The 27,428-nt window shown below is 36.5% G+C and overlaps 1 protein-coding gene across 7 annotated transcripts in view; it reads left to right on the top strand.

The window, feature by feature from the left end:
• NBEA (neurobeachin) overlaps positions 1-27,428 on the top strand; it is a 490,542-nt gene that overhangs the window by 442,701 nt on the left and 20,413 nt on the right. For 3 of the 7 annotated variants that reach the window (XM_065627071.1, XM_065627072.1, XM_065627069.1), the window contains 4 exons: positions 20,346-20,408; positions 20,733-20,822; positions 22,310-22,502; positions 25,782-25,853. In XM_065627071.1, coding sequence (XP_065483143.1) covers positions 20,346-20,408; positions 20,733-20,822; positions 22,310-22,502; positions 25,782-25,853 — 418 coding nt within the window. The remainder of the gene's footprint in view (positions 1-20,345; positions 20,409-20,732; positions 20,823-22,309; positions 22,503-25,781; positions 25,854-27,428) is intronic. The other 4 variants (XM_065627075.1, XM_065627074.1, XM_065627070.1 and 1 more) reach the window with 3 other exon arrangements.

The raw sequence follows: 27,428 nt of genomic DNA, 5'->3' as shown, positions 1-27,428 counted from the left end.
AAGAAATTGTACTTTTTCCATCTTTCACTGCTGGAGAAAATTGTATGTGACTTGATTCAGAACTTAGGCCCTAGGTGACTTCAGAAGCAAGTATTAATAAACTAGCAATTAAACAGATGTCCTGAAGTATTTTATTTGCTTGAAGTTCCTATTGCATTTAGTGGTCAGTTATGATATGGGAAATTATAATGTAATGTATGTTCTTCTGCTACTTTTTATAGTTTACTTTTATTAGCTTCACGTGGTAGAACTGAAAAGCTGAAAGAAAAAACTTCATCATAGTCATAGGGAAAAAACCTAACCTTTTCAGTCAGGTAATGTTGGTGAGAACATATATCTGAAAAAGACTACATTTGCTAGAGTGACAGTAACAATTATTCAGATTACTTTTGTGTTAATCACATGAAGTATAATCAAACTGTTACCAAAATAGAAAATGTTTGCTATTTGTTGTGCATACAAGTATTTATGTTTTTATACATCTGAGTGAAATATATGTAGGTGCACATATGTACAAGTGGGAGTTTTAAATTTATCAGTAAATTTTAAAAAAATGTACTAGCTATCTTGATATGTGCTTTCTTCCAGTGACTGTATTTGTTTGTAGTAAGGCTGTTTGAATGATTATTTTCTAATATCACCCATTTGTTGGCTAAAACAATAGAAATTTGGTGAAAAGTGTGAAGAAGCAACAGCTGCTAGATGAGTACCGCTGTGATGAAGCTGTACACACAATCTTCCATTCCCCCAGATAGCTGCCATCTGCTGTATGCAAAACAGTAATAATTTATACATTGCCAGGCAATGGGGTTTTGTTTGTTTGTTTGTTTGTTTGTTTTCCAATCTTAGAGACAGAATTTACAGATTTCAGAAAATAAATAGATTCTAGAAAGCATTCATTTTCGGCTAAATATTGGGGTTTGGCAAGTTGTTTTTCAGTGGTGCGCTGTTGCATCTTGTTACATTTGGTGCTTTTTGAGGAGCAGAACGAAAACAACGTTCAGACTTCTCGCTTCCTAGAGCTGGATTTTCACACCATGCACTGCAAAGCATGTATTTTGTAAACAGCTAGTATTTGCGTAGTTTAAAGAATGGGCAGAACTGCTTTGATGCCACTGCCTCACATATTTCATGCTGACGTCTACATAATAGTTTTCTGGATTTAAACCTTTGAGCACAGGAAGAGTCAGTAAGGTACAAAACTGGAGATACGAAGAAGGAATGCTTTTTAAAAAATAAAACAGGTGTCAAGCACCATGAATACAAGGGATTTGCATAGTTTAAGGTCCCGATTTGCATGGGCAGACTCCTACATCTTGACTTTAAGGGTCTACTCCCACAGGGCAGCTTGGAGCATGGAGATCTATCTATCTGTCTGTGCACACTATTTAACATCTTATGACATGATGAGACTCCAGCTCTCCTGTGGCTCTACTTATATGCATAACTCGTTATCAGAAATTTGAAGAAATTCATGGAGGTGTTTTTGTTCACTCACTTGTACATCTAACCCGTGCCCTGTCAGTCTTCTTAGGCTATTTGCACCATGTAAACTTCTAAAAGCACAACTTTATCTTCATTGCCACAAGTTAGAGTAGTAAATAATATTAATCGTTAGCAATGAGAAGTCAACATGTCTAGAAAGACTGAATCCTTCTAATTTTTGTTATATATAGATTCATATAAATATGTATGCATGCATGTAAAAATAGTATGCTTCTCCTCCAAGAGATCTCAGACGTTGGTGATTTGTGGTTTGTCATAAAAAGGTTAAAAAATACTTTTTATTAATTTTTAATCAGAAATTACAATACACATGTAAATATAGACAGATTTAGAGCTTTCATCTATTTCCCTGAGCTCTATTTATGAAACTAGCAGACATTCTCTGCCAGTAATAAAGCATTTGACATCTTGATGATCTAGCAGATCAGGTATTTGGATGTCATGTTTCTGTTACAAGTGTATGTGTTCTATACACATTGATTTGTTGGCTTGATTTTTTTTTCTTTATTCTGGCTTTTACTAGATATTTCAGAAAGTAAATTAGGAGCAAAAAGATCTTTTAAAAGCCTCTGAAGACCACTTATGAATACAGAAATGTAAGGATAGGAACACGAGCACCTTTAAGAATAGTGATAACAATTGTTTAGTATGTTTTACAGTGGCAGGTAGTGCTATCTGGCATCTTAACTTAGAAACTGCAATTTAAAATTAATTGAGTTTTGCGGTTAAACAGGAAAACACATCTCTCAGTATCCAAATGCTCTTGATGTTCGTTTTCTAAATAAAGTGAAACATTTCTCTTCTGTCACACAGAAGACACTGACTGTTCTCAATAAATGGCTGTAAAATAAGCCAATCAATACAACCTTATTGGCAGCAGCCGTTATCAGACCAGTGGACTCAAATACGACAGTAGCCTCCTCAAACTGTGGCCATAACTAATTTCATATTGAGCTGAGTCCCAACAGAACCTGTCCAGTGAAATAAGGCTCAAAATTAAAACAAAACAAAACAAACCAACCAAACAAAAAAGCCTCCCATTTAGATGTGAACTGATTGGAAGACATGATATTAAAAATGCAGATTTCGGTGAGCTGTTCATGGTGTACCTTGGCCCCTTCACTTACACCCTTTCTCTGAGCACCTCAACCACTGAGGAAAATGTTGTTCTTACCTTTTTTGTGAAGAATGGTAAAGGAGTCACTTCAGTAGCCTTCTAGCTGGAGCAAAAATACGTTCAGTGATGAGATAACCCACCCCTACCATTCCTTACGTTTTTCTCACATGCATGGAGAAGCCCTCTAAGAACTCTCTACCATTTGGCACTGCAAAAATGGCCATCCTTGTGCTTTCATTCTGTTTAAACCTATCCAGTAGAAGACTCTGGCTTGCTTTTTTCATTTTCTATTTTGCAAGTTCACAATGGATGAAACTGGAACACTGGGTTAGCATGAAACTTTAGATTACTGAATTCTATGAAATCACATATGTCTGCTCCTGAATAACTCTTTAGCAACTTAGGATCTGGATGAGCAGCATATACTGATTTGATTTAACATACTGATTTTGATTTTTCAAATAACTTTGTAATTTTCTTATACCACAGAAAATATTTAATCTCTGTGTCTTAAAGAGTAATGAGAGCAAAATGAAAGTCCTGACTTAAATGCTCCACAGAATGTGTAAAATTGAATTTTGTTTATTAGGTCTTCTGTGATTAGAAATCGGGAATATTCACCAGTTCTGTCAGTTCTAATGGTCTCTGTTATGCTGCACATCGCAAAATTATTTTCATATTACAATAGGAGGAGAAAAAAACGTGTAGCAAAATAAACATCTGTCAGGTCCCTATTTTAATTTTTTTAATCGCAACCTTTTGTATTCTATTTGTCAATTTTTCCCCTTTTAAAGTAAAAGCAGTGAGGTGAAAGCTAAAACTCAAAGAATAGCTTAAGGATATTGATTCATTCTTACTTGACAGGTGAAATCATGGTTGCAGCACTAACCACAGCAATTACAGCATTAAAATGTCAAGAAATTAGAGGTCAGAATAACAGATAATTTTCTTCCTTTTGTCAGATTAAAAATTGACATTCTTTGACAGCACAGGATCTCTGGCTGAGAAAATTATGACAGCTTAACTCATCTTGTACTTGTAAAGCAGTAATTGATAATGAACTTTACCATGACAGTCCTCTCCTGTGGAGAAACATGACAGAACATCCCTCGTACAAAGCCTGTATCTCTTTTTAATATGTAAACAGTAGTTATATTGGACATTAGGTGTTATTTGGAATTGTCTTTACTGTTAGTTTACATCATAATCCAAATCCTTTCTCCTGGACAGATTTGGCTGACTTTAGAGGGCTGATGCTGAGAATGCTAATGTATACAGAATATTATTGGAAATGTAGTTTGTTTATGGTGCTTCTGTGTTATTTGTTCACCTCTTTAGAAAAACCTAGTTTCTCCTCTTGTTTCTGCCAGGCTGTCTATAGATTTTAGGAGTCTCATTTTCCTAAACGCCTGGAAGTCTAGACTCTCAAAAATCAGTAGCATTGTGTTTTTTTCAAGTTAGGAAATGTTTCTGTATTACACAAACTGTTGTGGCCGAAAGGGACCAGCACAGTTATACTGGTCATTAGAAAATTATTTTCAGTACTACCTTGTAGATTAACCACAAAATAATTAAGTGGGCATGTGCAGTTAGTGCATAATAGATTAATCACATGTAGCACTCACTGAAAGCACATCTAGTGTATAGCCTCTCAGAAAAGGAATATTTCAGGTTTTCTGTTTATTTGTTTAAAATTATAGCCAGATCTCTATTTACTATTTTTTTCTTTTTTTTTTTTTTTTTAGACAGTTGGCTTGTTTGTGATTACGAATGTTCTTTTTGCTATTGGTTTGCTCTAGACTTTAAGCTAACTTTTTGTCATCCTTGTGTTGGATGTGAGCTGCAAATACAGCTTTGCAGTGCAGTACAGTGACTTTCTTGCGACTGCCACATCTTCACCAAATGCTGCGTCCCCTCAGTCAACAGGAATACTGAATAGGAAAGCAGGGCAGTATGAAGCTACTCGGCTCAGATATTTGTTCCGAGCAGCCACCTGTCAAAATACCTGAGCATACTTGCAACTCACACAGCAAACTGAAAAATGATTAAAATTGCTAGTGTTTGACAGGCGATTGCTGCGCCCGTAAACTAATCCTAGTAGGACAGTTTTGCTGGCAGCTAACAGAGCATATGGCCTATGCAATATTTATTTCTTTGGTGGTGACTTGATATTTAGCATATTTAAATAATTTGAAAAGTCATAATGAAGCGGTAGTCTTGCAGTGCTTTTCAGTAACCCTTATTTCTGGGTTTTATTTTTCCTCTTATATTTTCTTCTGTTATCTCTTTCTTTGATCTGACAGGAACAACAAAGCATCCCTCTGGATCTGCTATAGTGAAATATGCCCACAGGAAGCAGAGTAGATCACATCAGTTTTCACTTCTTTTTTTTTTTTTTTCCTCCTTTGCTTTTTCCCCCTCCTTGCTGAAACACTCTTTGCTACTACAGAGGGCTGACATGATCAGGCTGTCAAGACTTAGCAAGATAGATATATCTTTAACAAAGGAAGCGGGAATGCTGGCCTGTCCCTGGTGGCTGAACCTGGCAAATTTATGAGGAAAAAATTAACACACTGTTCTAATAGCACTATATAATGCTTTCAAGGAAACGCCAGCCCTTGTATCCATGTGCTTATTCTTGCTTTCACTTGGATTTATTCTTATTTATTCTGATTTCATTTTTAACTTGTTAAACCTTTTCCTTCTGGGCGCCGTTTCTTTGATGTGACAAGAATATCAAAACCACCCCTATGGATCTGCTTGATTGAATTGTACCCACAGCACCGGCCACTTACATGTTCAGTTGTGCTTAATTGCCTCCATACAAGGGACGGTCTTTGCTTCCTTTCTAGGAAAAATTCATGCTAATTCATGCTATGCATGAATACGGGTAGTGGTGAAATAAGGAGGAAGTGGCCAGTAGTGTCAATATCCACTTTTTTCAAAGCTCATTGAAGGAATCTGTATAGCAAGAACAGTAATTCAAGTAAAAGGCATCAACAAAGTGGAAATTATTTTCTTATATGCTAAGGGCTCTGTTCTTCTCTGAGAAATGTGTGCTTCCGTCCTGTTGATTTTTGTCAAGAAGTCTACATCTCCTTCACTCCCAAATGCTGTGTTTCCCAGACATACAAAACAGGCGTTTTGGTTTGGCTTGGTTTGGTGGTTTGGGTTTTTGGTTTGTTTTGTTTCTTTTTCTTTTTTTTCCTTTTTCCTTTTTTCTTTTTTCTTTTTTGTTTTTTTTGTTTTTTGTTTTTTCTTTCTTTTTTTCCCCTCCCCCTGAATTTATACTCAGTTTTTGGAAAAAAAACCTTGATTATTTTTTAATTTTGTTTGCCTGCAAGTCTGTTCTGTATGCATGAAGAGATTATCAACAGAAACTAACTGGATGTTTACATTTTGCTCTGGGCGTGTGCATGGGTATAATCATTTTTATGTCTTTCCGGTGAGTTTCAGAGCTCAGTCTCTTCTTCTGTAAATGGGAAAGGAAGAGACTTTACTTGCTGTCACTTTGTTTTGTTAGGTCTCTGTAGATCAAGAAGGAAAACAGGGATTTTTTTGAGGGTAAAATATTTACTTCTGTAGGTAAATATTCCTCCAGAAGACACGGAATACAAGATAAGACACCTTAAATCAGAACATTCGATAAGGAATTAGTGTAAATTGCAAGAGGTCATTTACTACACGATAATTGTTCAATGCATAGGCTTTTATTTTGAAATTAATGTGTGCTCTTTTACTTGTGTCTCATTCAGGGAAAAGAGCTTTCAGAAGGTGTTTACTGCAGAATAACAGAAACATTTTAACTATGCATCCAGTTTTACTATGAAATAACTTTTTGGGAACACCTACCCTATGTAACACAAGCCATTTATGACAAGGAGTCAAAAATCATAATCTGATCCGTAGGATTCCAAATTAAAAACATCCTTTTTACCATTGCTTAAAGCAATTATCTACAGTTAGATTAATGATTGACCATGGTATCTCCAGTTAATTAATATATTAGAGATGATCAGGTAGTCAGTATTTTAGTGAATCCGTGCTGATGTGAGTCCGTGACCATTCCTGGATCATGCCGTCATATTTATGGGCATTCAGAATCTTTTCATAGTCAAGAAAATACACAGTTCCTAGAAATAAAACAGATTGTGATGTTTAGATGGGTCTGGGTCCAAAATGGCATACTGGAAGGTCTGGGAGTTGTTTATAATTCATCCAGACAGAGCTTAGCACTGCCACTCAAAGTACATCACCAACCATATACCGAGCATTCAAACTGAAGAACTCCTGATAACTTGTTTCACTGATGAGACTTCAACCAACCTATTTGATAAATATTTCAGATAATTCATTCATCAAAGGAATACTAGGGTGAGTTTGTGAATAACTTATACCCTGGAAAATGTCTCAATCGACTTTGAGTGTTATTTGGAATAAATTGTTTGGCCAGTTCTCATCTAGGTTAGAAATTTAATACACATTTTTGTCACAACATCCTAGAGTCCTAGGCAAACTGAGTTTAATGTTTTGCCTATATAAAAAGAACGTCATTAACCACAGTTGCTCTCTTTTATTGCAGAAATACATAAAATATAGGTCTTGTACATGAAAAATTCTTCTTTATTGCCTGGTTATTTTGCTTTTCTCCATATGGATGACAGGTACCAATTATTGATTTTTAAAATTAGCAACAAGCATTTTAACATACACTTAAAGTAACATTTTACGTGAGAGAGACAGAGAGACAGAGAGATGGGGTGAAAATTACTGCAGCTGATTGTAACAGAAATAGCTGGAAGGGACTTCTTTTTTCCTATTAGCACAGATTTCAGTTATATTACGCTGTCATTACCTCAGCATAAATTAACTATTATTCAAAACATTTCGCACACAGCAGTTTATTGGAACAGATATTACTCAGTGTAAGTATCTAGTCATTCACTTAGAAAGATGCAAAGCTGAGCTTTCTAAATGTTTTAAACATATTGATAATGTGCCTCTTTAATGCCATTTTGGAGCCTGTGTACAGTATATCTATATTATTGTTTTCAATTTATGTCAAGAACAAAGTGAAGTTTTGAAGAATGCGTTCTGGGAAATAATCCAAACAGAATTATTTCTTTAGAAGCTAAAGCCTGAAAATAACTGAGAACATTTATTTTAAATGTAACAGTATAACCTGTTTCCAAACCTGAAATTCTAATATGCACTGAAGCTTCATGAATACTACATGTGACACCTTTCAGTATGTAGGTTTTACTTACTTCCTTGTCAGTCCCTTTTCAGCTTTTCATTTTGAAGGTTTGCTGGTTCTCTGAGAATAGTTCTTCTGTCCTGCGGTGGATAAATTGGAGGCTGGCAGATGGTTGGAGCCCCATCATAACCACCATTTGCAGTAAAGAGTATGTGCTTTGCAGATCTCAGAGCACCTTCTTAGGGTGGGAACAAGACAGAGGATTTGTGATAGAAAGATGAAGCTGAGAGCAGAGAGATAAGCCAGAATTTACTTTTCCATTCACTTAAAAAGGAAACCCACAAACGCAATATTACTACATTCTTAATGCTTTTTACTTCATTAACAATGAAATATTTTACTCATGAGTTTTGCTGGGGTTTTTTGTTGACAAAGCAAAAATAGAACAGAACTCATACTTTTAAATTTGTTTAGTATATACTTATAAAACAAGAACAAAATATGCATAGTAGATACTTTAGTTTACGGAGTCTGTTCTGCATTCCAAGCATTAAAAAATGTCTTCAGTGTTCATGTTTTATTTCAATAATAAACCAGAAGAGAAAAAAGTCACAGCTAAAATGCATTCTTTAATGATTAAGTACCCTTTCCTCTTTTATTACTACAAGCTTTCAGGTCTATTCTGTTGTTTGCTTCCCTCTTTTCCCCATTTTCTTTTGTGTATTCCTACAGGGGATGTTCTTAATTGTAAAATAAGTAGAAATAAATATGACGTGTGTGTTCTGTGTAATGGCTTTCTGAAACGTGTAAGTCGTCCCTCCAGCAGTAAAGATTACTCGTTAGTTTAGCTATTAATAAAGTTTGTTTTCCACTGAAGTTTATTTTCCACAAGTCTCTAGACTTGATCCTATACCTTCATTTATTTACTTCTACATCAAAAGACGTCACTGTCCCAGTAGTCTAAAAGGCTACGTGCTTATGATCATCTGAATTCTTGTCAACTACTGGCCAAATTGCCATAGCATATGAACAGTTGCTAGTCAACCCTGTTTCCCTCATGTTTTGGCTGAACATCCTCGGGCGCGTAATGTGTTATTCTCTATGCTGGTTGACCAGAAAGATTTCAGAGAGTTCAGAGAAGAGCATCCAAGTGATGAGAGGACAGAGAAGACTGATTTATGAATGGGATTTCAAGAGCCTGACAGAAAATAATGAAGTGAAAGGGGATGTGCAGCAGAAAGGCAGGAATGTGGAGAGTTGCTCATGCTAGCTGAGATAGGGATATTACTTGATCTGATGCAAAATTAACTACCACTTGCAGGATCAAATTCAGACAGGAAAGTTCAGGCTTAATGACAGAAGAAGTTTCCTAAGGTCTATAGGCTGTAATTTGACTGTACAAATCTCATAAGAGAAATTGTAGAAGCCTCATTAAATGGATCATTTCAAACTAGAATGGGCAAAAACTGTAAAAATGCATTGTAAGGGAGTATGTACGCCATGGTCAGAAAAATTGAGAATTTCTCATCTGTAATTTTTATTCTACCCTTTTCTGTTATGGTGATAGCTGTAAGCACAACATGAATGCAACTTCTTTGTCAGTAATTGCATAGAATGTGCCTCTTATGATCACATTAACTTCCATTGAATGAGTCATTGCATATTTTTTGTTTTAATTCAGTATTATCTTTATAATTTTTTTTTTGGACAAATTAATGGCTAATGTAGAAATTATTTTTTTAAATTGGTACATTATGGGTAGAATTTTTTCAAGACAGTCAGTTTAGCTCTTTGGAGCTCTCCATAGGCGAAAGTCAACAGGATGAAAAAAATGTGGTCAGTAGATGTCCTGAGCACCTACCATGTGTAGATTTCTATCCAGAGTCATAGTTTACTATGCTTCCTACAAACAAACTCAGTTGCATGTAATTTACAGTAAGTCACAGAAATTACATACTGTCCTAAATATTCACATTCCCTTTTTTCTTTCTTATATTGCCAATTTTGTCACAAAATGTGTAAATGTGTGGTAGTTTTACAGAATACAATGCAAATGTATGAGCATTTCCTAAGATGGAAAGAGGACTGTGTTGAGGAGGGAAATGAGAATTTTTTTTATTTAAAAAAAAGGATAAATTCAGTTGATGGACGAAAAAGATAATGAAAGAGGTGGGAAAATTTAAGAATTTTTGTTCTTTAAAAAATCATTCCCTCAAGAAATACATTTGTCATGCAGAAACTTTACATACATTTACTGTTGATTTTTAAAAGTTTAACTGTGAATTCTTAAACCTCACAAGTTAGCTTTTAAAATAAAAAGCATAGTTAAAACCAGCTGTAAGCATACACTATTAAAGCTCTTAATCACAAAGAAAAAAAATAATTAGAAAAGAGTGGATGAAGTTTCAATGTTTCAATGAAATCTCCTGCTGATATTACTGTTGCATTTTTATGGATAGGATGACTATGCTTAAAGGCCTCTGTGCTCCTAAAAATGACAATTAAAAGCATATATGGTGTCTTAAACAAAACCAAAGGCAAGAGGAGCTAATAAATAGTATTAAACCTGATGTGGTCCCCAACAAATCCTCCCTTCTTAAGGAATGGAGTAAAATTTCACTATGTGTAAGAGGCAGTGCACTATTCAGGTGACATCGGCTTCCCTGAACTCCATGGGACATAGCCCAATGCTGCTTCCTTGGCTCCACTCCAATTGCTCACCAAAGCACTTAACAAGTCCAGGGTACTTGTATTTTATTCTCATCCTGGTTAGTTTTTCCTTCTATTCCAGCAGCTGTGCAGGTACCAGAAAAGCCAGGCTCTTTCTGCTTCTGTGATCTTTCCTGCCTACCAGAAGACATGAGCTATTTGGTCACCCAGCTTGAAAGTTGAGGGTCCTTCAGAAATATTCATTCCCCAAGTTTCCTCAAAAATATCACTGCTTTTATCCACTTGATGCATTGGCCTGTTGACAGCTGTGAGTGGAGGTCAGGTTGACCACTTCTGCTTTCCAGACCAGGCTGCGGAATGACAGAGATGCTCGGCTTTGCTGTTTTGTCCAGACTACAGATTGCTCCATGTCTCTTTCCCCAGGAGATCTTCATGAAGTTTCTTCTTCCTTCTGCCTCTGTGGAGAGGAAAAGTAATGAGATTTTTTCACAAGTACCTTCTCTGGTTTGTAGCATTTCTACTCCCGGAAACTATCTGGAGCTTTATTATTGCAGGAATATAAAGGTATAACAATACCACTGCTTCTGCTTTCAGCTCAGCATTCTGGTTAGTATAAAAGGTGATGGATCAGTGATATGTGAATTTGAATTTTTTTAAAAAATATTTTTAAATAATAGGAAAGCTAAAAGTACCTTCATTTTTTTGCCCAGAATAACGCCCTGCATGTGCTGTAGTGTTTAAACGAACAGGTCAGGGTGAGCATGTCTGAAGAAAAGAATTAAAAATGAGGGATAAGGAGGGAAAGTGGAATTGCATAGGAAGATGGGCATTTACACAACTCCTGTCTTCTTGAGGAAGGGAGAGGCCAAGGTGCAATGGGAGCATGAGAAGGCAGGTGAACAACAAAAAAGGGAAAAGGACAGAAAGGACATTTGGAGCTCTTGACGCAGAGAAGTAGGAAGGGAAATGGTTAGGAAAGGTGGTCCTTGGTAGCCTTATAGAAGAAGTGAAGAAATTACCATAGGAACAGAGAGCTCTTGGTATGGTTGTTAAAGCAGAGGAATGATGTTTGCAGCTTTGCCAGAGCTTTGTGTGATATTTAGTGTTGACCTTTGGGACTTCTTTTTTCATTAGTGAATTTATTGAGATATTGCATAATATAATTTAGTTTGGCATTGCTAAACAAAAAAGACTTGAAGTGCTTTTGACTTGTAAAAATCAGGAGGTTTCTAAATGCAGTTGGTGGTGTTTTGAAAAATATTACTGGTAATTTTTAGCCTAGCACAACTGGAACTTCAGGCTTTCTGGCTGTTACTCACTGCTTTTCACATGTGGAAACAATTGTTACACCCCAGACAGCAGCAGTGGGTTTTTTTTAAAAATGCCTGTAAATTTCAGTGACTGCCAACTAAGGGATGCTAATGACAGTTTTCATATAATTTTTTTATTCCTTCACTTCCTCTTTTGCAGACTTTGAAAATCTGTAGTGATTCCAGTCAGAAGAGGAACTACATTTAAAAATTCAGACAATTTTTTATATCTTACTCAAGAAAAATGTAACAAAATTCTCTCTGCTTCAGAAAAGCCTTGAAATAACTTTTCCTTATTTGCAATAATGAACTCAAGAACTTCCTAAGAGCCTTTTCAGAAAATAATGTTTGTGTCATAAGTTTGCTCTGCTTCAAAAAAAAAAAAATCCATCCCAAAGATCTAAAAACATAAATTAAGATTTCAGCATCCTGGCTTGTATTTCATATGCAAAAGAGAAAAATAAATGAGTTAAAGGATGACATAAAGGACAGGAAAGGAAACGCTTGGCTTAAAAGAGAGAACTCCTGAGTAGGAGTGTGAAGAATTAAAAGGTATGACAAACCTAGGACTGTAATGGTAGATTAAAAAAACCAAACAAAACCCAAAACAAACAAATAAACAAACAGAACCAGGAAGATGCAGGCAAGGATTGCTTCAAGATGAATTTGGGTAATAACAAGGACTTGAATTTCTTGGAACTTGAAACTGGCGACACAAACTCAGAAAGAAAAATCTGGCCAGGATAGAAGATGTTGTTCTGAGAAAGATCTTGCTGAGACCTAAGAGTGAAAGTTCTCTCTTAGTAACAGGATTTATACAACAGGAGGCACATTGAGGCAATGGAACTGGTTTGGTTTGGTTTGGTTTGGTTTGGTTTGGTTTGCAAACACTAGCTAGGAGATATCTGCAATTCTACATGTTGTGATGATTTGATTACCATCGCATAAAGTAGTAATACAAAGGAGAAGTATCGACAGGGAAACTCTGTGTTGCAGGTGTACATTTTAGTAATTTGCATTGCAGAATCAAGATGTCAAAGAGAAGCTTGTTCCATAGACCAAAACACCAGATGGGAAAGATCATCTAGGTTGGCCTCTCACACAACAAATCACATAGAGCTTTTGTCCATGTAACCTTTTGAATGTAACCGTAAGAGTTAGTGTCTGAATTAAAAAAAAAAAAAAAAAAAAAAAGAGGATATGGAAGTGTTTACTTACATAGGTAGAGTTTAGATGATGAGAAATTATTTCAGTTACCTTTAATATTTATCATCCAAAAACAACAACAAAAAATCTTTTTTAAAAGAAATAAGGGGACATCTTCAGAAAAGATAAAATTCCTTGTCAGAGAAGAATCCTTATTTCAGAGGTTGCCCATTAGATAACAATTAGAAAGTTACTTGGTGGCAGTTATCAGTCATTTAAAAATAAAAAATTCTGATTGCCCAGGTTTCAAAACCTTAACTGTTTATGGCATGAAGTTACATATTTAATGAATTATTGTATCACACTTATACATCTCTCACAAAAGTAACTTAGCAGTAAAATCTTTTCTAATGTGTTGTACTCAGTAACTTAATGATCAAAGAAAGCAATCTTTTCTTTTATAAACTTAATACAGATTTGGGAGAATGATGACAGAGCCATGATTTCATTTGGCATGACATCAATGAACACAAAAAACTTTCAGTAAATGTTACCAATCTGTATAGAATCATAGAATGGGACATGAATTATTACAAACATGAACGTAAGAAAAAAAATAGTTCAGCTGAAGAAAATAATGGCATGAAATGAGAATAGTAAAATGTTCTTTACATGAGGAGCAACCTCTTTGCTCTCTACAGCTTCCTGAGGAGGGGAAGTGGAGAGGGAGGTGCTGAGCTCTTCTCCCTGAGATCCAGTGACAGGACATGTGGGAATGGTTCAAAGCTGCACCAGGGGAGGATTTGACTGGACATTAGGAAGCATTTCTTTACGGAGAGGTTGGTCAAACACTAGAATAGGCTTCCTAGAGAGGTGATCAATGCCCCAAGCCTGTCAGGGTTTAAGAGGTGTTTGGACAATGCCATTAACACAAGCTTTAATTCTTGGTCAGCCCCGAGTTGGTCAGGCAGTTGGACTAGATGATTATTATAGGTCTCTTCCAACTGAAATATTCTATTCTATTCTATTCTATTCTATTCTATTCTATTCTATTCTATTCTATTCTATTCTATTCTATTCTTAAAATTGAAAAAAAAATCAAATGTAATTGTAAACAAAACTATGAATAAATGTATGACTTCCTTCAGTTCCAGCCCATGTTTAGAGTTTTGCACAGCACTGGGATGCTCCCTGTCTGCCTTGTACACAGGCAAACAGCAGGGAAGAAAAGGCAGTGAAGTTGCCATGGGCTGGGAGCAAAACCCGCAGTTTTAAAAATTATCGCAACTATAAAAATAAAGTAATGAACTGAGCAGTGTGGCCTGGGGACCCCCTATAATAGTATAGACCTCGTCAGAGGAATTGAGAGTTAAAGCTATTTGCTTTAGAGTGTAATAGAGTTTGCTACGGTTTTTAGTGTAATTTAATGAGAGAATTTCATTATATCAATGGTAAACTCCTTTGTTCCAGGAAGATTTGGAAAGATATAAGAAAGAGAAAAGCTATAGAAAATTGTTGTGTGGGGTTTTTTTGTTCGTGTTTTGTTGTTGTTGTTGTTTTCGTTTGGTTTTGTTTTTCCCTTCTGGTATAGTTGGGAAGGGAGGGCAGCATTTCACTCCTTGACAACAGCTCTTTTCACTGTAAGGAAGTTTTCAGTGATTTTCAGGGGAGTGGGCTGCTAGAGAGGAAAAGAAAGGATTTGTGCTCAGGCACACGGGAACCTCGCACGTGAGGGTGTGCTTGAAGGAGCGAGGGACACTCTCAGCTAAACCATGCCCTGGCTGCAGGATATCCGTCTTTATGGTATTTTCGCTTTACCTTCTCTCTTTCTGTTTTGAGATGTATTGACTTTATTTCCCATTTCCCATTGATTAACCAAATGCCTGCCTAAGCTGGCAGAGTGTTTAAAGTATTTTTGTGTCTTGAGAGGCATATTGGACTACCAGGGGGATGAATGGGAAAACTATAAAGGTGAGACAGGGAAGAACTAAGTATCACAATTAGTAGCTTAATGAGGTAAATGTGAAAGGTAGAAGGTGGTGCTCCCTGAGACAAATAAGGTCGTCAGTGTGACTCTTGCCTGTAGAGAGAGTGGGAGATCTTCCTTTCACATTCTCATGCCTTTCGTAGTACTATTTCCTTTCACAAAGGAATGAGGAAGAAGTTCAGGGGTGGACTGACTCAGGAGGAGGCTGAAAGTCAGCTCTGAGTTGCTGCTTTTCTGCTGGGGAGCCATTCAATTGCACACTGGATCCATTAAGATACCTCCTGTGAGAGGAAGGAGCCTAAGGTTGCCCCTTCTCCATTGTTAAATTAATAAAGTAGCAACCTGTGGAGAAAATCCATTTCTATGCCCATCTTTCAGTCCCTTGAGCATCCTGATTAAATAACTAGCTGTATCAAAGCCACCAATTAGTTGAGTCATTGCTTGTGTTTAAACTACAGCACTTCTTTCCTCCAAACATACAATATTAAAGGGGAAATCAATACTTTTAACCCAGCTTATCAAAAGTCCTGAAGATATTGATGCTGTTTAACAACTGTAGATGCAAATGAAAGAGCAGTATCTCACACCTCTCATACAAAACAATAACATTTTCAAGCTGCTTATGCTACCCACCAAGGGGCTGTCAATCATCTTTCCTCAGAAGAAGATGGTGCTTAGGGGCTGTTGAGGGTGCTGGCTGCATGGGTGGAAGAGCACATAGAGGGTTCCTCTGTGCGCTTGGATGCAAAAATGCAACCAACTTTCAGGAAAGGCAGAGTTGAATGATTCTTGCTGTGGTGTATATTTCTCAATTGCCTATAGAGTTTTTAATTCATTGGGCAGGGGAATATGGGTTGTAGAAAATCCCGAATATGGTACACAAGAGGAGCAAAACACACTTGGGTTATGGGAATTAAAAGACTGGATATATTAAAAAGTAATAAAATCATAAAGAAACTCAGATAATGTATATTTTAGAAAGTTTAACTGATCATGGTAGCAATCAGTGAAGATGAACAAAACAAGGCCACTTCACATAAGAATAAAAACATTGTCTTACTATCTGCAGTGCCGTTTGCTTTTAGGAATTTCTTCTCTCTGTGATTCAAAGTAAAAGTGCTCATGCTTTTATGTTTCTTGTGTTATGTAGTCACCAGGCATCTCTCTCAACAAAGGGGAGTTTGTAAATGAGATGGACCATTAGTATCTTCCTTGGTGATTTTACCTCATTTCTAAAAAAAAAATTCTTTAGAGAAAAAAGTATGTTAAAAATAAACTGCTTCATGGCTTAGACTTTTTGCAAAAGTATTACAGCGAACAAATAAAACTCTTCACTTTTTCATTTAGATTAGGAATGTGCTTCTGAAATGAATCTGCAATCATCCCTATTTGCCATGCTGTCATACACACTGCAGCACAGTTTTGAAACTTCTGAACTGGTTTCTAAGCCACTGAAGCAGTGTGCTCCAGGGGTGCAGCTAGAAGAGCTCAGCTGATCCTGGTGGGAAAACCCAGCAGTGGGCACGGTTTCAGCATGAGTTCCTCAAGGGGAAGGTGGTGCTGAGCTCTTCTCCCTGGTATCCAGTGACAGGACACGTGGGAATTGTTCAAAGCTGCATCAGGAGAGGTTTAGACTGGACATTAGGAAGCAATTAGGAAGGGTGGTCAAACACTGGAACAGGCTTCCTAGAGAGGTGGCCGATGTCCCAAGCCTCTCAGTGTTTAAGAGGCATTTGGAGAATGCCTTTAATAATATGTTTTAATGTTCTAAGACCAACTCTCTTGCTCTGCAGCTGTACTCCTGTTGAGTTGCACTGCTTACTGTTGAAGGCATTGCCTTTGACCACTAAAAATAGTTCTTACACCTAAAAAAACAGATTGCTTGAATGATTTAAAGGCCGATTTGTGTTTCTTTCAACCAGAATTAAGAAATGAAACCCAAATACTTCAGTAGACTGCATAATGAGCAAAGCATTCCACAGGGAGCTGACACTCGGGACTGATCCTCGAGGTTGCAGAAAAGCATCCCAGTATCCTTGGGAATGTACAGTCTGCCTTTCAGCATAGACATTGGAACCAAATTATTTATTGCCTCTGAGCAACATATATTGAGGATATTCCTCATTGTATCTATGATTAGTATCATTCATAAGACTGGATGATTAGATATATTGAGTTGTTGACCAAAATGTATGTAAACATAGAATAAATCTCCATATATATTTTTGTTAAATGGCCAATATGAAGTGCTACTAAGTTGTGTTTTGCTTGATTATATAAATTAGGATGTGTGAGATCAACTCATTTTAAACTTTGAATTGCCAGCAAGTTTGCAGATATTTTTTCTTTCCTTGTTCTGACCTATGATTATCAGGTAATAGGCTGAGACCCATTTTATCTCTGTGCAATAGATGATCATGTCCTAACAGATACTCCCTGAAGTATCTGCAGTAAAAATCTCATTTTATGTGTATTAAAAACAGTAGGGAATCTCAAATCAGCTCACTAAATAGCATTTTGCAACACCTTATTAAGAAAATGAAAACTAATATAGTTGCCATTTTGCGGTTCCAAAAGTGTTAAATCTGGCAGCTGCTGATTTCCAAGCTTATATTGTTTCTACATTAAGGACATTTGAAGGTGAAATAAGAATAAACTTATTTTATTAAAATACTCATTAAATTGACTGGAATGCATGTTTCAGGGAGTGGTGTAGCAATTTGCACACAATATTCTAAGGGGAGAAAATGAATTGATTAGTTAGAATGAAATGTTTAAGACCATTAAATAAATCTAAAGTTCGATGATTTACAGTTGAAGAAAAACTGTAGCATACACTTAGATTTTTCAGATTATTTTCAGATACAGCCAGAGTTCTGCTGTAAACAAATCAATGTATTACATTATTATTCACAGATCTGTTCTGTACCTGCTTTTCATTTTGTGTCAAGTGATCTGATAGGAGGCAGCATTAGGAATACCCTTGGGCCAGGCACTTTATCTTTATATGCTTATGTTTATCTTCTGTGTAAGTTTTGACAAGGTTTTTCTGTCCTTTTTAAGTGTTGTGAGTTCTAGAGAGGAATACCAGTTGTAGCTGTGCACAGCTGCGGTGTTGCGCAGACTATAGTCTTGGTGCAGGAGTTGAATATTATGGGTATTTTTAAAAAAATATTGTCCAGTTTCTTCAGCACTTGCAAGAGCTGTCAGTTTTACAAATGATATTTTTGAAAGAAAGGGATAACATTACTAATCACATGGTGAGGGAGACGCAGTTGTCTTTGTAAGTGCAAGCCAGTAAAAATATTTAATATTCCCTGAATATCAAGGTCTTGATTCTGCATTTGTTCTGGTTACAGAAGGAATTGGCATTAACTTAAATGTTTTAAAATTATGGGCACATAAAGTATTTAAATGAGTATTTACCAGGACATCTTCAGCTGTAAAATGACAGTTGCTTTTGACAGTTATGTTTTAAGTATCTGTTCCTCCTAATCTAAAAAATTTATGCTGGTTTATTATTGTATTCTGCTTCTCTTTCTCTTTTCCTGTTACTGTCATAAATCTACCTGAACTGGGAGGCAAAGCCAGCAAAGTTTGTGTGTGTAGAATTTATAGCCAAACAATCTGAATTTGCCAAGACTAGACAACGTGAAAGTAAATGTGTAAATTAGAATTGGGCTGCACTGAAAAAAAAATTAATAATTCATTTTAGTATGCCTGCAAGAGAACAGAAGTATCATTTAAGGGATCACTATAAAGAGTGGGAGAGGAAGATCTGGTTTTTGTTCATTATTTCTGCCGAATACGATTCACATTCTTATTTCAACACAGAGTTCTTTCAAAAATTAAAATTAAATTAACCTTGATAATTATTTGAAAAAAAGAAAATTACTTTTCTCAAAATACTATTGACAGATCATGCAGTCCCTGATATTGTTGGTGTTAGTCTTTGTTATTTTCAAAATGAAACTCACAGACAAGTATAATTCCCTTCTCCCCACCAGGCAAATCAGTTCTAGAGGACTGAATGAAATAGAAAATACTACCTTTGATTTGACTTGAAGTGACTTTTATATTCCTATATAAAAGGTGTCGGCATGAGTGAAGGTATCTACACAGCATGTAAAAAGATACTATTTGTATGGTACATATACAGAGCTGTTGTATAGACATGTGGAGACGTACATGCATATGCCTACACAGGTGCATTGGTTTTGTATAAAATTACTCTATGATTTTAAATTAATTCATCATTAAATAATGTTAATAAAACTCAAGTTGCTCACCAGTTCCCAAAAAACAATCTGTGCCTTGGAGACCTAAGTCCACTCTGAATTAGTCAACAAGCAAGAAATCACCTCTACCAGGAAAATTACAGCATCAAATTCACTCAGGCTACAATCCATTGAAAGTCCTTCAGCCGCTTGACTGGACTTTGCATTAAGTTTCTTTTTCACCAAATGTTTGTTTGTGGTATTCCATTATATACCTGTCAATCTAGAGCATCAAGAGTGGTAGACAATAGTGACCTGTTAGGAAATCTCTCTCCTTTATCTGTTCTTGCATCTATGCTGTGAAGCGGAGGAAAGCACAGATTGACTTGTAGGAATTACAAAATATGTAGATTAAAAGGATTCTTCTGTATTCTTCTGTGTCATGAAGTATTTATTGTGCTTCTTACCATTTCATGTGTGAAAGAAATAACATAATTTACCAAGATAGTCATGTTTCTGGTGTTTTTTCGTGTTTCTTGTATGGTAGCAAATGAAAAATTCATAAAGCTCACAAGAAAAATATTAAGGGTCAGTAGTGCAGGCAACAGTATATATATAGGTACATAATGCACAGTGCATTTCAAAATCTGCCAGTTTTGTCTTCTGTGAATGCTTTATTCTCCATCTCACAAGGTCAAATAAAACAGTACCTGTCTATCTGAAAAATAAGAACTGTTGTTTAACAATATTGCTTTTACAGGCAGCAATCTTTTGCCAAATTTTTTAAGAATATATCTTAAATATATTTTTATTTGAATGAACTGTTTTAGTAGTGGAAGCATCTGAGTATGTGGGCTGTATTCTACTCCCTATCAAGTTACTCCAGATTTATTCTGAAAGTAGATTTAAGTCTTGAAGAATGCATTGAAATTGCTGAGTTTTCTTTTCAAACCTGTGAAGCCTGAAAGCCCATGAAAAAAATGCAATCAAATTAATGGCGAAATAAATACGCAGTGAATGTATGCAACTTGGAAAGATTTTTACATTAGTCTGAATGTTCCTGGCAAGGTTTGTTTCTGGCATTTTTTTGTTTTGACCTACTAAAGCTGTTGTTGAAATAGTAATTATTTTGTATTTATTATATTTTATACATGAATTTTGTTTCTCAGTTTGCTTTTCTTTCCCCCCATTTAAGATTCCAGAGGCTTATTTTATTAGAGATCCTCATACTTTCCTCCTTACAAAGGACTTTATTAAGGTATATATGTTCTTTTTAGTGAAAAAAAAGCTCTCTCCAGACCTGAGCTGCATGTCCTCACAGGTTAACATTTTCACATATAACGCCAGTTATTGGGGATGAGAATGGTTAGTTGGTTAACTGAAGCATGCTTGAAACGAGAAGCAAAGCTTGTCTACAAAATACTAACACTTGGATGAGTCTGCAGCCTGGGAGGAGAGCACTGGGTGAATTTTCTGGACTTTTTTCATGGCTGACTTGGGATATGCCTGCGTTGTCACACAGTGTGTTGACCTCTCTCCTTGACGCATATTGCTCCTGACAGTCCCTCTCCCTTGCCCGCAGGCCATGGAGGCGCAGATACAGAACTTTGGACAGACGCCATCGCAGTTGCTCATTGAGCCCCATCCACCTCGGAGCTCTGCCATGCACCTGGTGAGACATAACTGCTAGCCGGGAAGGCATTCCCTTTAAACCTGAGGATCTTTAGTAGGTCATAAAGTACCCATTAAGCAACATTTTTAATGTCCTCCACTGCCCATGCAGCCGTACTTTCTCCTGGCAGCAGCGGCTCGTGGTGCTCTAGCAGAGCAAGATGGAGGTTTGAATAGCTTTAGCTTCCTATAGTCCTGGCTTTTGTTGTCTGATATTGTATTAAAACCCCCTATCTTCATAAATATATGCTTGTTAAATACATACTTACATTCTTATTTCTGCAAGAAGTGGGAACGGCTGCAGTCCTTTCTTAGAGTGAGCATGTTTTGTTTTCTTTTAAAGGATGCATTGTTAGGGCTGATTTATGAACAATGCCTGCTTGACAAAAATGAAGCATTGGAGTTCAGATCGTGCTAGAATCCTCCAGCCTGTTCCCCTGGGACAATTACAATGTATATTTTGAATTTCAATTTTAACTCCAAAGTTAATTCCTAATGCATTATTCTTTGTGCTTCTTGCAAAGAATTACATGAAATAGCCAGACTGAATGAGACAGATCTCTGTGCCCCTAAGTGCCTTTGATGAAATGCTTAGAGCTAGATATTTTCTCTTAGGTTTTGTAAATCGAGAGGAATACGTGCAGTCATTTCAATCATTTTATCAATCCACAAGGAAATCACTCTATCTAGTTGTACACTGCAAAATTAGGAGTTGATCTGGAAGTGTTAGCTGTGTTATTTTAAGTAATGTGTAGATGTTAAGAGTACGTAATATTTATTTTACATTCTTAAGATGTATTTTTAATAATCATTTAAATTGATAAGTGCAAAGGGTCATTTGAATTTCTATATGTTATAACAGTGGTTGAAAAAAAAGCGCCTTAAAAACAATATTTAATAACAGTATTATTGTCCATGTACAAAAAAACTGTGTCACTTCTAGCATCACCACACAGGTTTATAATTACTTACAGACTCCCTAATAAGTATATGCTTTAAATAGAATTAAATTGTCTATTTTTGGAAGTGCTGCATATCATATAAAGAAATCATTAAGAAAGATTAAATATCTGAGAGTTTTTCAGTCCCTCTTAAATTTTTTTTCAACCTTTTTCGTTTATAACATTTATATTTATGATGTATTAATTGATTAACTCTTTTATTTGCTTCCTGTCTCTATTGTATGAATATTAACTGCTGTATGGTTTTATATTTAACTGTATATTAATTTATGCTAATGGTCATTTTGCGCCCTGTAACGATAACCCTTACCGTACCTATTCTCTACTTGTCCTCCTGTAATGATCCAATAATAGCTTCTGGTCTTGCTCTCCTCCATCACTAGTGTAGATGCACAGGTAGTGTTGTTTTCCCTGTATGTGCACATGCTTGCCTGCTCTTTTTTAACCTTGTTTTCCCTCAGACCTCCTCACTAATTGTGTTATCCCTTCTGTTTTCTTCTGCTCTCTTCTCCTTTCTACTCAACAGTGTTTCCTTCCACAGAGCCCCCTCATGTTTAAAGATCAGATGCAGCAGGATGTCATCATGGTGCTGAAGTTCCCATCAAATTCCCCTGTCACACACGTGGCAGCCAACACGCTGCCCCACCTGACCATTCCTGCCGTGGTCACCGTCACCTGCAGCAGGCTGTTTGCAGTCAATCGGTGGCACAACACAGTAGGTAGGTTCTCACAGGGACGTTTCATTCAAATTTGAAGACCTTAACAGTGCAGCTTTAAATTCAAGTGCAATTTAGCTAGATCTAGGTTAAACTCACTCACCTGCCTGTGTACAAAAATTTGCTGTTTTTTCTGGTTTATGTCAAATAATCAAAGCTTGTGTTTTCTCTGGTGTCATCCTTAGAAACACTCTTCCTAATAGCAGCACATCACCATGGCAGCCAATCGATTTGTGGTTACAGCAGGATCAGCCTTTGATATAAAGCTTTTCAGGAGAGTGCTGCTGTTCTTGACACAGTTGGTATTAATATGTCCCAGGTTTCAGGAAAACATACAGGCATGCTAGAGAGTGTACATCACTGTCAGCTGCTTCAGAGAGATTTCAGGTCTGTCCAGAGCTTGTCATAAGCCTGCGCCTGCGTCACCGTTAGATAATGTGGGACCCTCAGCATCTGGTCACTGAACTATTCTGAAGAGAAGTTTCCTCATTCTCTCCCAAAAGTCCATCTGACAAGGTCATCCAAAATTTCCCTTCCAGCCCCTCTGCTCACCTCTCCATATTGCCACTAGGACTCTCCCATCTCCTCACCTGGTCATGTAGATGCTGAGGTCGTCCCACCTATTGTTAAATAGGTGGTGGGGCCATGAGGTACGTGAGGGAATGAATAGGTTTCATTTTCTAAGGTAGCTTCCTGCTGCGGTAGCCCTTATGCTGCAGAATCTGGAAACTTTTGGAGGTTTATTACCACCTGGGAAAAACAAGAAGGTATGTGGTGTGACTCAGACTCAAAGAGTGTGACTCAGTAACTGGCTCAGGAACTTCATAGGGACTAGGCAAAAAAAACCTCCTCCACTCTTTACGCATAGGAGAAACCCCTGGGCAGAGTAGGTCCTCCTGGAGAGGGGGATTTGTAATATTTAGGTTAGATGTCTATGTCCAGGAGATATAAAGGGATTCTAGATTACCTAGGGATTTCATTGGCTTAAATGTAAATGTCTCCTCAGTGAGTAATTCAAGTCAGGTGAAATAGATCCCACCTCTTATGCACAAGACTGGCCAAAGGCTGGTCTTACGAGCAAAAATCAGAGTAATTAATGGAAATTCCATCATAGGCATGCATTAGAGGAATTATCAGAGCAAGTAAAGTTAATATCACTCTGACTTCTTGAATAGTAGTATAAGATTTAATATTACTTTTGTTCTGAACACTTCAATAATGTTAGTATGAATATTAAATTTTGCATGTATTCGGAATGTGCCTGTTCTCTGTTTACAAACAAATTTGCATGGTGGTTTAGAGAATACGACAGGAACAGAACAGGATAACTTATTGCCCTTCAGAAATCCATGCCTTTATGGTGCTCCATCAGTTGCAACTTCATTAGATGTAAAAATGTTTTACCTATTTCTTTAAAATGAAAGGGAAAAATTTAGAGGGGAAAAAAACTTAAACAAAACATTTAAAAAAATTTTGTGACAATGTCCTCAAAGGAAGAGCCCAACATCAGAAATTATTCAGAGGTACAGAAACTGTCCTCTGGTAATTTAATACTCTTTTGACTAACACTGGTTGACTAATTCCTAATTAGCTCCCCTGGATTTTTCAGGGATGCTGCCCAAGTACTCTGCACCAACATCATTCACGTCTCCTCCATTTGAGAAGGCTTATTTAGTACTCGAGTACCCCTTTCTCATCCAGACTGTCAAGTGAGGGGAAGCCAAGATCTTTACCCATACGTTAGTGTGAAGGAGTCAAGGTTACTAATGTTGCAGCAGCCTGGATTTCAAGGGTTTCCTTAACAACTGATCTTTCAAGTCATCTGTTTTAGTAGAAGCCAGTTGATGCATGTGACTGTTAGGTTTCAGTTTTTCATATATACTCTTGTGAAACGTAAGTCATGTCGCAAACATGTAGAATTCATGTCATGAATCAACCATGAACTAAATTTCACACCATTTAAAAAGCTCTGGTGTAAATTTCAAAGAGAGGAATACTTTCTGAATATATTATAACAAGAAGAGACAGGAAAACAAAACTGGAGAATTAAAACTCGTTCTAATGATTTCTGAACTTTTACATCCTGCCTGGTAATGTCTTTCATTTTGCAAGAGGCTGATCCAGGACAGGGTATCAATTTCCTACTATTGTCATAATATTATTTCAGTAAATCACAACTCTAGTATAAATAGGTTCATCTACAGACTTTTACTGTTGTGGGATATGTGTAGAGCTTCTAGGGTTTATACACAGCAGAATGCATTTTCATAGCCATCTCACAAGAGAAGCAAATGAATCTAAGTTAATACCAGTAAAGATCTGTCCCAAACTGGTTTGATTTTGAAAGAAGAGAGAGAAAGGAGGGATGGAGAAGTTCTCAGAGCAGTGTTTTTCAGAAGATGGCAGGGCCAGCCGTAGACCCTGTTTTCTTTTACCTCCTCCAGTTGTCTGTTGCATTAGTAGTAAATGGAATTTATTCTCCAGGACTCTGTATCTCCTCTTATGAAGGATATTTTGCAACATGGCAGTTCCTGACAAAAATTGTGTTTTCAGTTGTGACCATTGTGATTTATGTGCTAAGGAAGGTGCTCAGAAGAGCTATCCATACATGAAAGCAGATAACACTCTCAGACACATGGTGTGAATTTTGGGGTTGTCCTATGCAGGTACAGGAGTTGGACTCAATGATCCTTGTGGGTCCCTTCCAACTCAGGACATTCTATGATAACACTAAATATGCAGCCCCTGATGGACATTTGAACAGCTTAAGGACTGCTCGGGATAGAACTAATAAGAAGAATTGTGGCACGTTTATTGTAGCCCACAATTTCCCAGCTAAAAATTCTAGATAAATCCATGAAAAGGTCCAAGTTTCTGTCACTTACAAGTTTACATATGTAAGAAACTCGTAATAATATTTAATCCAATTATTTTTATTTCCTGTTCTATTATAAGATCTCAGTCCTCAAATGTAAAAAAAAAAAGAAAAATCTCTGTTACACTGTTTTAAAGGAGTTATTTAATGAATGTTTATGGCTGCCGAAATTGTGATGAAATTAGCACTCATGCATTTATAGTCACTATTACATAGCTGGAGAATTAACAAATGCATATTTCAGTAGCACAGAGGAGGAATTGTAAAAGATTCATAGAACAAGTCATAGTAAGAAGTTACTTTTTTATATATAATAAACCAATAATGCCTTTTTAAAACTAGAAAAATCATATAAAAATTTTAAACAACAAGGTTCCTCTGTGCTTTATTCTTCTTTTCACATGTAGGCCTTCGAGGAGCCCCAGGATATTCTTTGGATCAAGCCCATCACCTTCCAATCGAAATGGATCCATTGATTGGTACGTCAAGATGAAAATGTAGTGATATATTTGAAAATGGGATTTTCAAGGATTATCAATTAAGCTATATTTGTATATTATGCTTCACTTAACATGGAAGATAGGAAAATATTTATTCTTATCAGTCCTGGAGAACTAAAAACATTAGGTATCAATGCTGAAGGAATTACAGAAGTGCTATTTGTTATTAACATCAGCAGCAATCGGTATTTAAAAAACAGCCAATTAAGTAAGTTACGTTGTCAGCCCATATCTGTAATTCTGTTCTCTTATCAGGTCACATTAGTAAAATAAAATGTGAGGGTCTGGCAGAGTTCACATATTTTCATTTCTCACAGCCAGCATTGTGTATATCAGTGCTGACGCAGATCCATTTCTTTTCATTCAATTTATGGTTTGGATTGTTTAGTCAGCATTACTAAATTAATAAAGAAAAGACTGGATTTTAAATTGATTCATGATTCTATTTTTTAAATCCAAAAATATTTGAGAAAGTGAAGTATTTTGAGAAATAGCATCTGCTAAAACTGTTAGAGAGACTGCAGGACTCGTATTCCTAACATTCATTATTTCTCTTTAATTGCAACTATTTGTTTTGTTGTTGCTTGTTTATATTTTGCAGTAGGCATATTTTTGAGACAGAAATTGGGGATAGGGAAGGTTCTTAGAGACAATTTTGCAGCATTGGTAAGAAAAAAACCTGCATTTTTAAACATCTCCAGATGAAAAGTTCCTTTTTCGTCTGTGTCAATAATCACGGTCGAAAGATTTATATACAATTACCTCAGGAGAGTTAGCTTCCTCATTTTGTATGCTTCATTTGCTCATATAATGACAATGGTTTTCTCTTCAGATTTTCCTCTCAAAAGCTAGGGCACAACTATTGTGCCCACCTGTTCTGGAAATGCAAGTAATTTGTTACTCATTATCTTTCAGTGGATGGACATAGAGAGTCTGATAATTTAAATACGTGTTCTTGGAATGTATAGAAGTATGGTATTAATTTTTACAAGCAAATTTAAAATAGGGTGGTTTTTTGGTTGAGTCTCTTATTTCATGCATTTATGAGCAACCTAAGTAGAAGAAGCAAAAACAGGGATGGAAGAAATTTCAGAATATTATCTGCATTAAGTCATGTTCCTGTGTTAGGAGAAACATGTCTCTCAGAGTGAGTTTAACTCACCTAACTTCAATTAGCTGAAGTTAGTTGGCAAGATTTCCTCCGTAGCTACTGTAGAAAGAGAAACTACCCTCTGGAGTTGTCTAGAACATGGGCAGCCATTACAGCTTGAGCTGACTTGCCATGTGAAGCAACGTCTCTGTCTCTCCAGTGAGTATAGAGGGAGTGCAGATAATTAACTTAGATAATACACTGAATTTTTAGAAATTTAATATTAGGTGAGAGGGAACACACCTTTATTGTATTGCCGAATCCTGTCGTGTCACAGGAAGTAAAAAGCACATTAGCTGGTTACTCCCAGTCCTTCCTACCAGCTCTGTTTGACAGTCGGGGTGGTGGGATTCTGCATGAACAATTCCTTTTCCCTCTGCCTGCAGGAAATTCCAGGTGGCATT

Source organism: Caloenas nicobarica, chromosome 1 (genome assembly GCF_036013445.1).
Source record: "Caloenas nicobarica isolate bCalNic1 chromosome 1, bCalNic1.hap1, whole genome shotgun sequence".
In the NCBI taxonomy this organism is placed as follows: Eukaryota; Metazoa; Chordata; class Aves; order Columbiformes; family Columbidae; genus Caloenas; species Caloenas nicobarica.
Note: the sequence above shows the minus strand (reverse complement) of the source record. Positions and strands in the feature narration are given on the sequence as shown.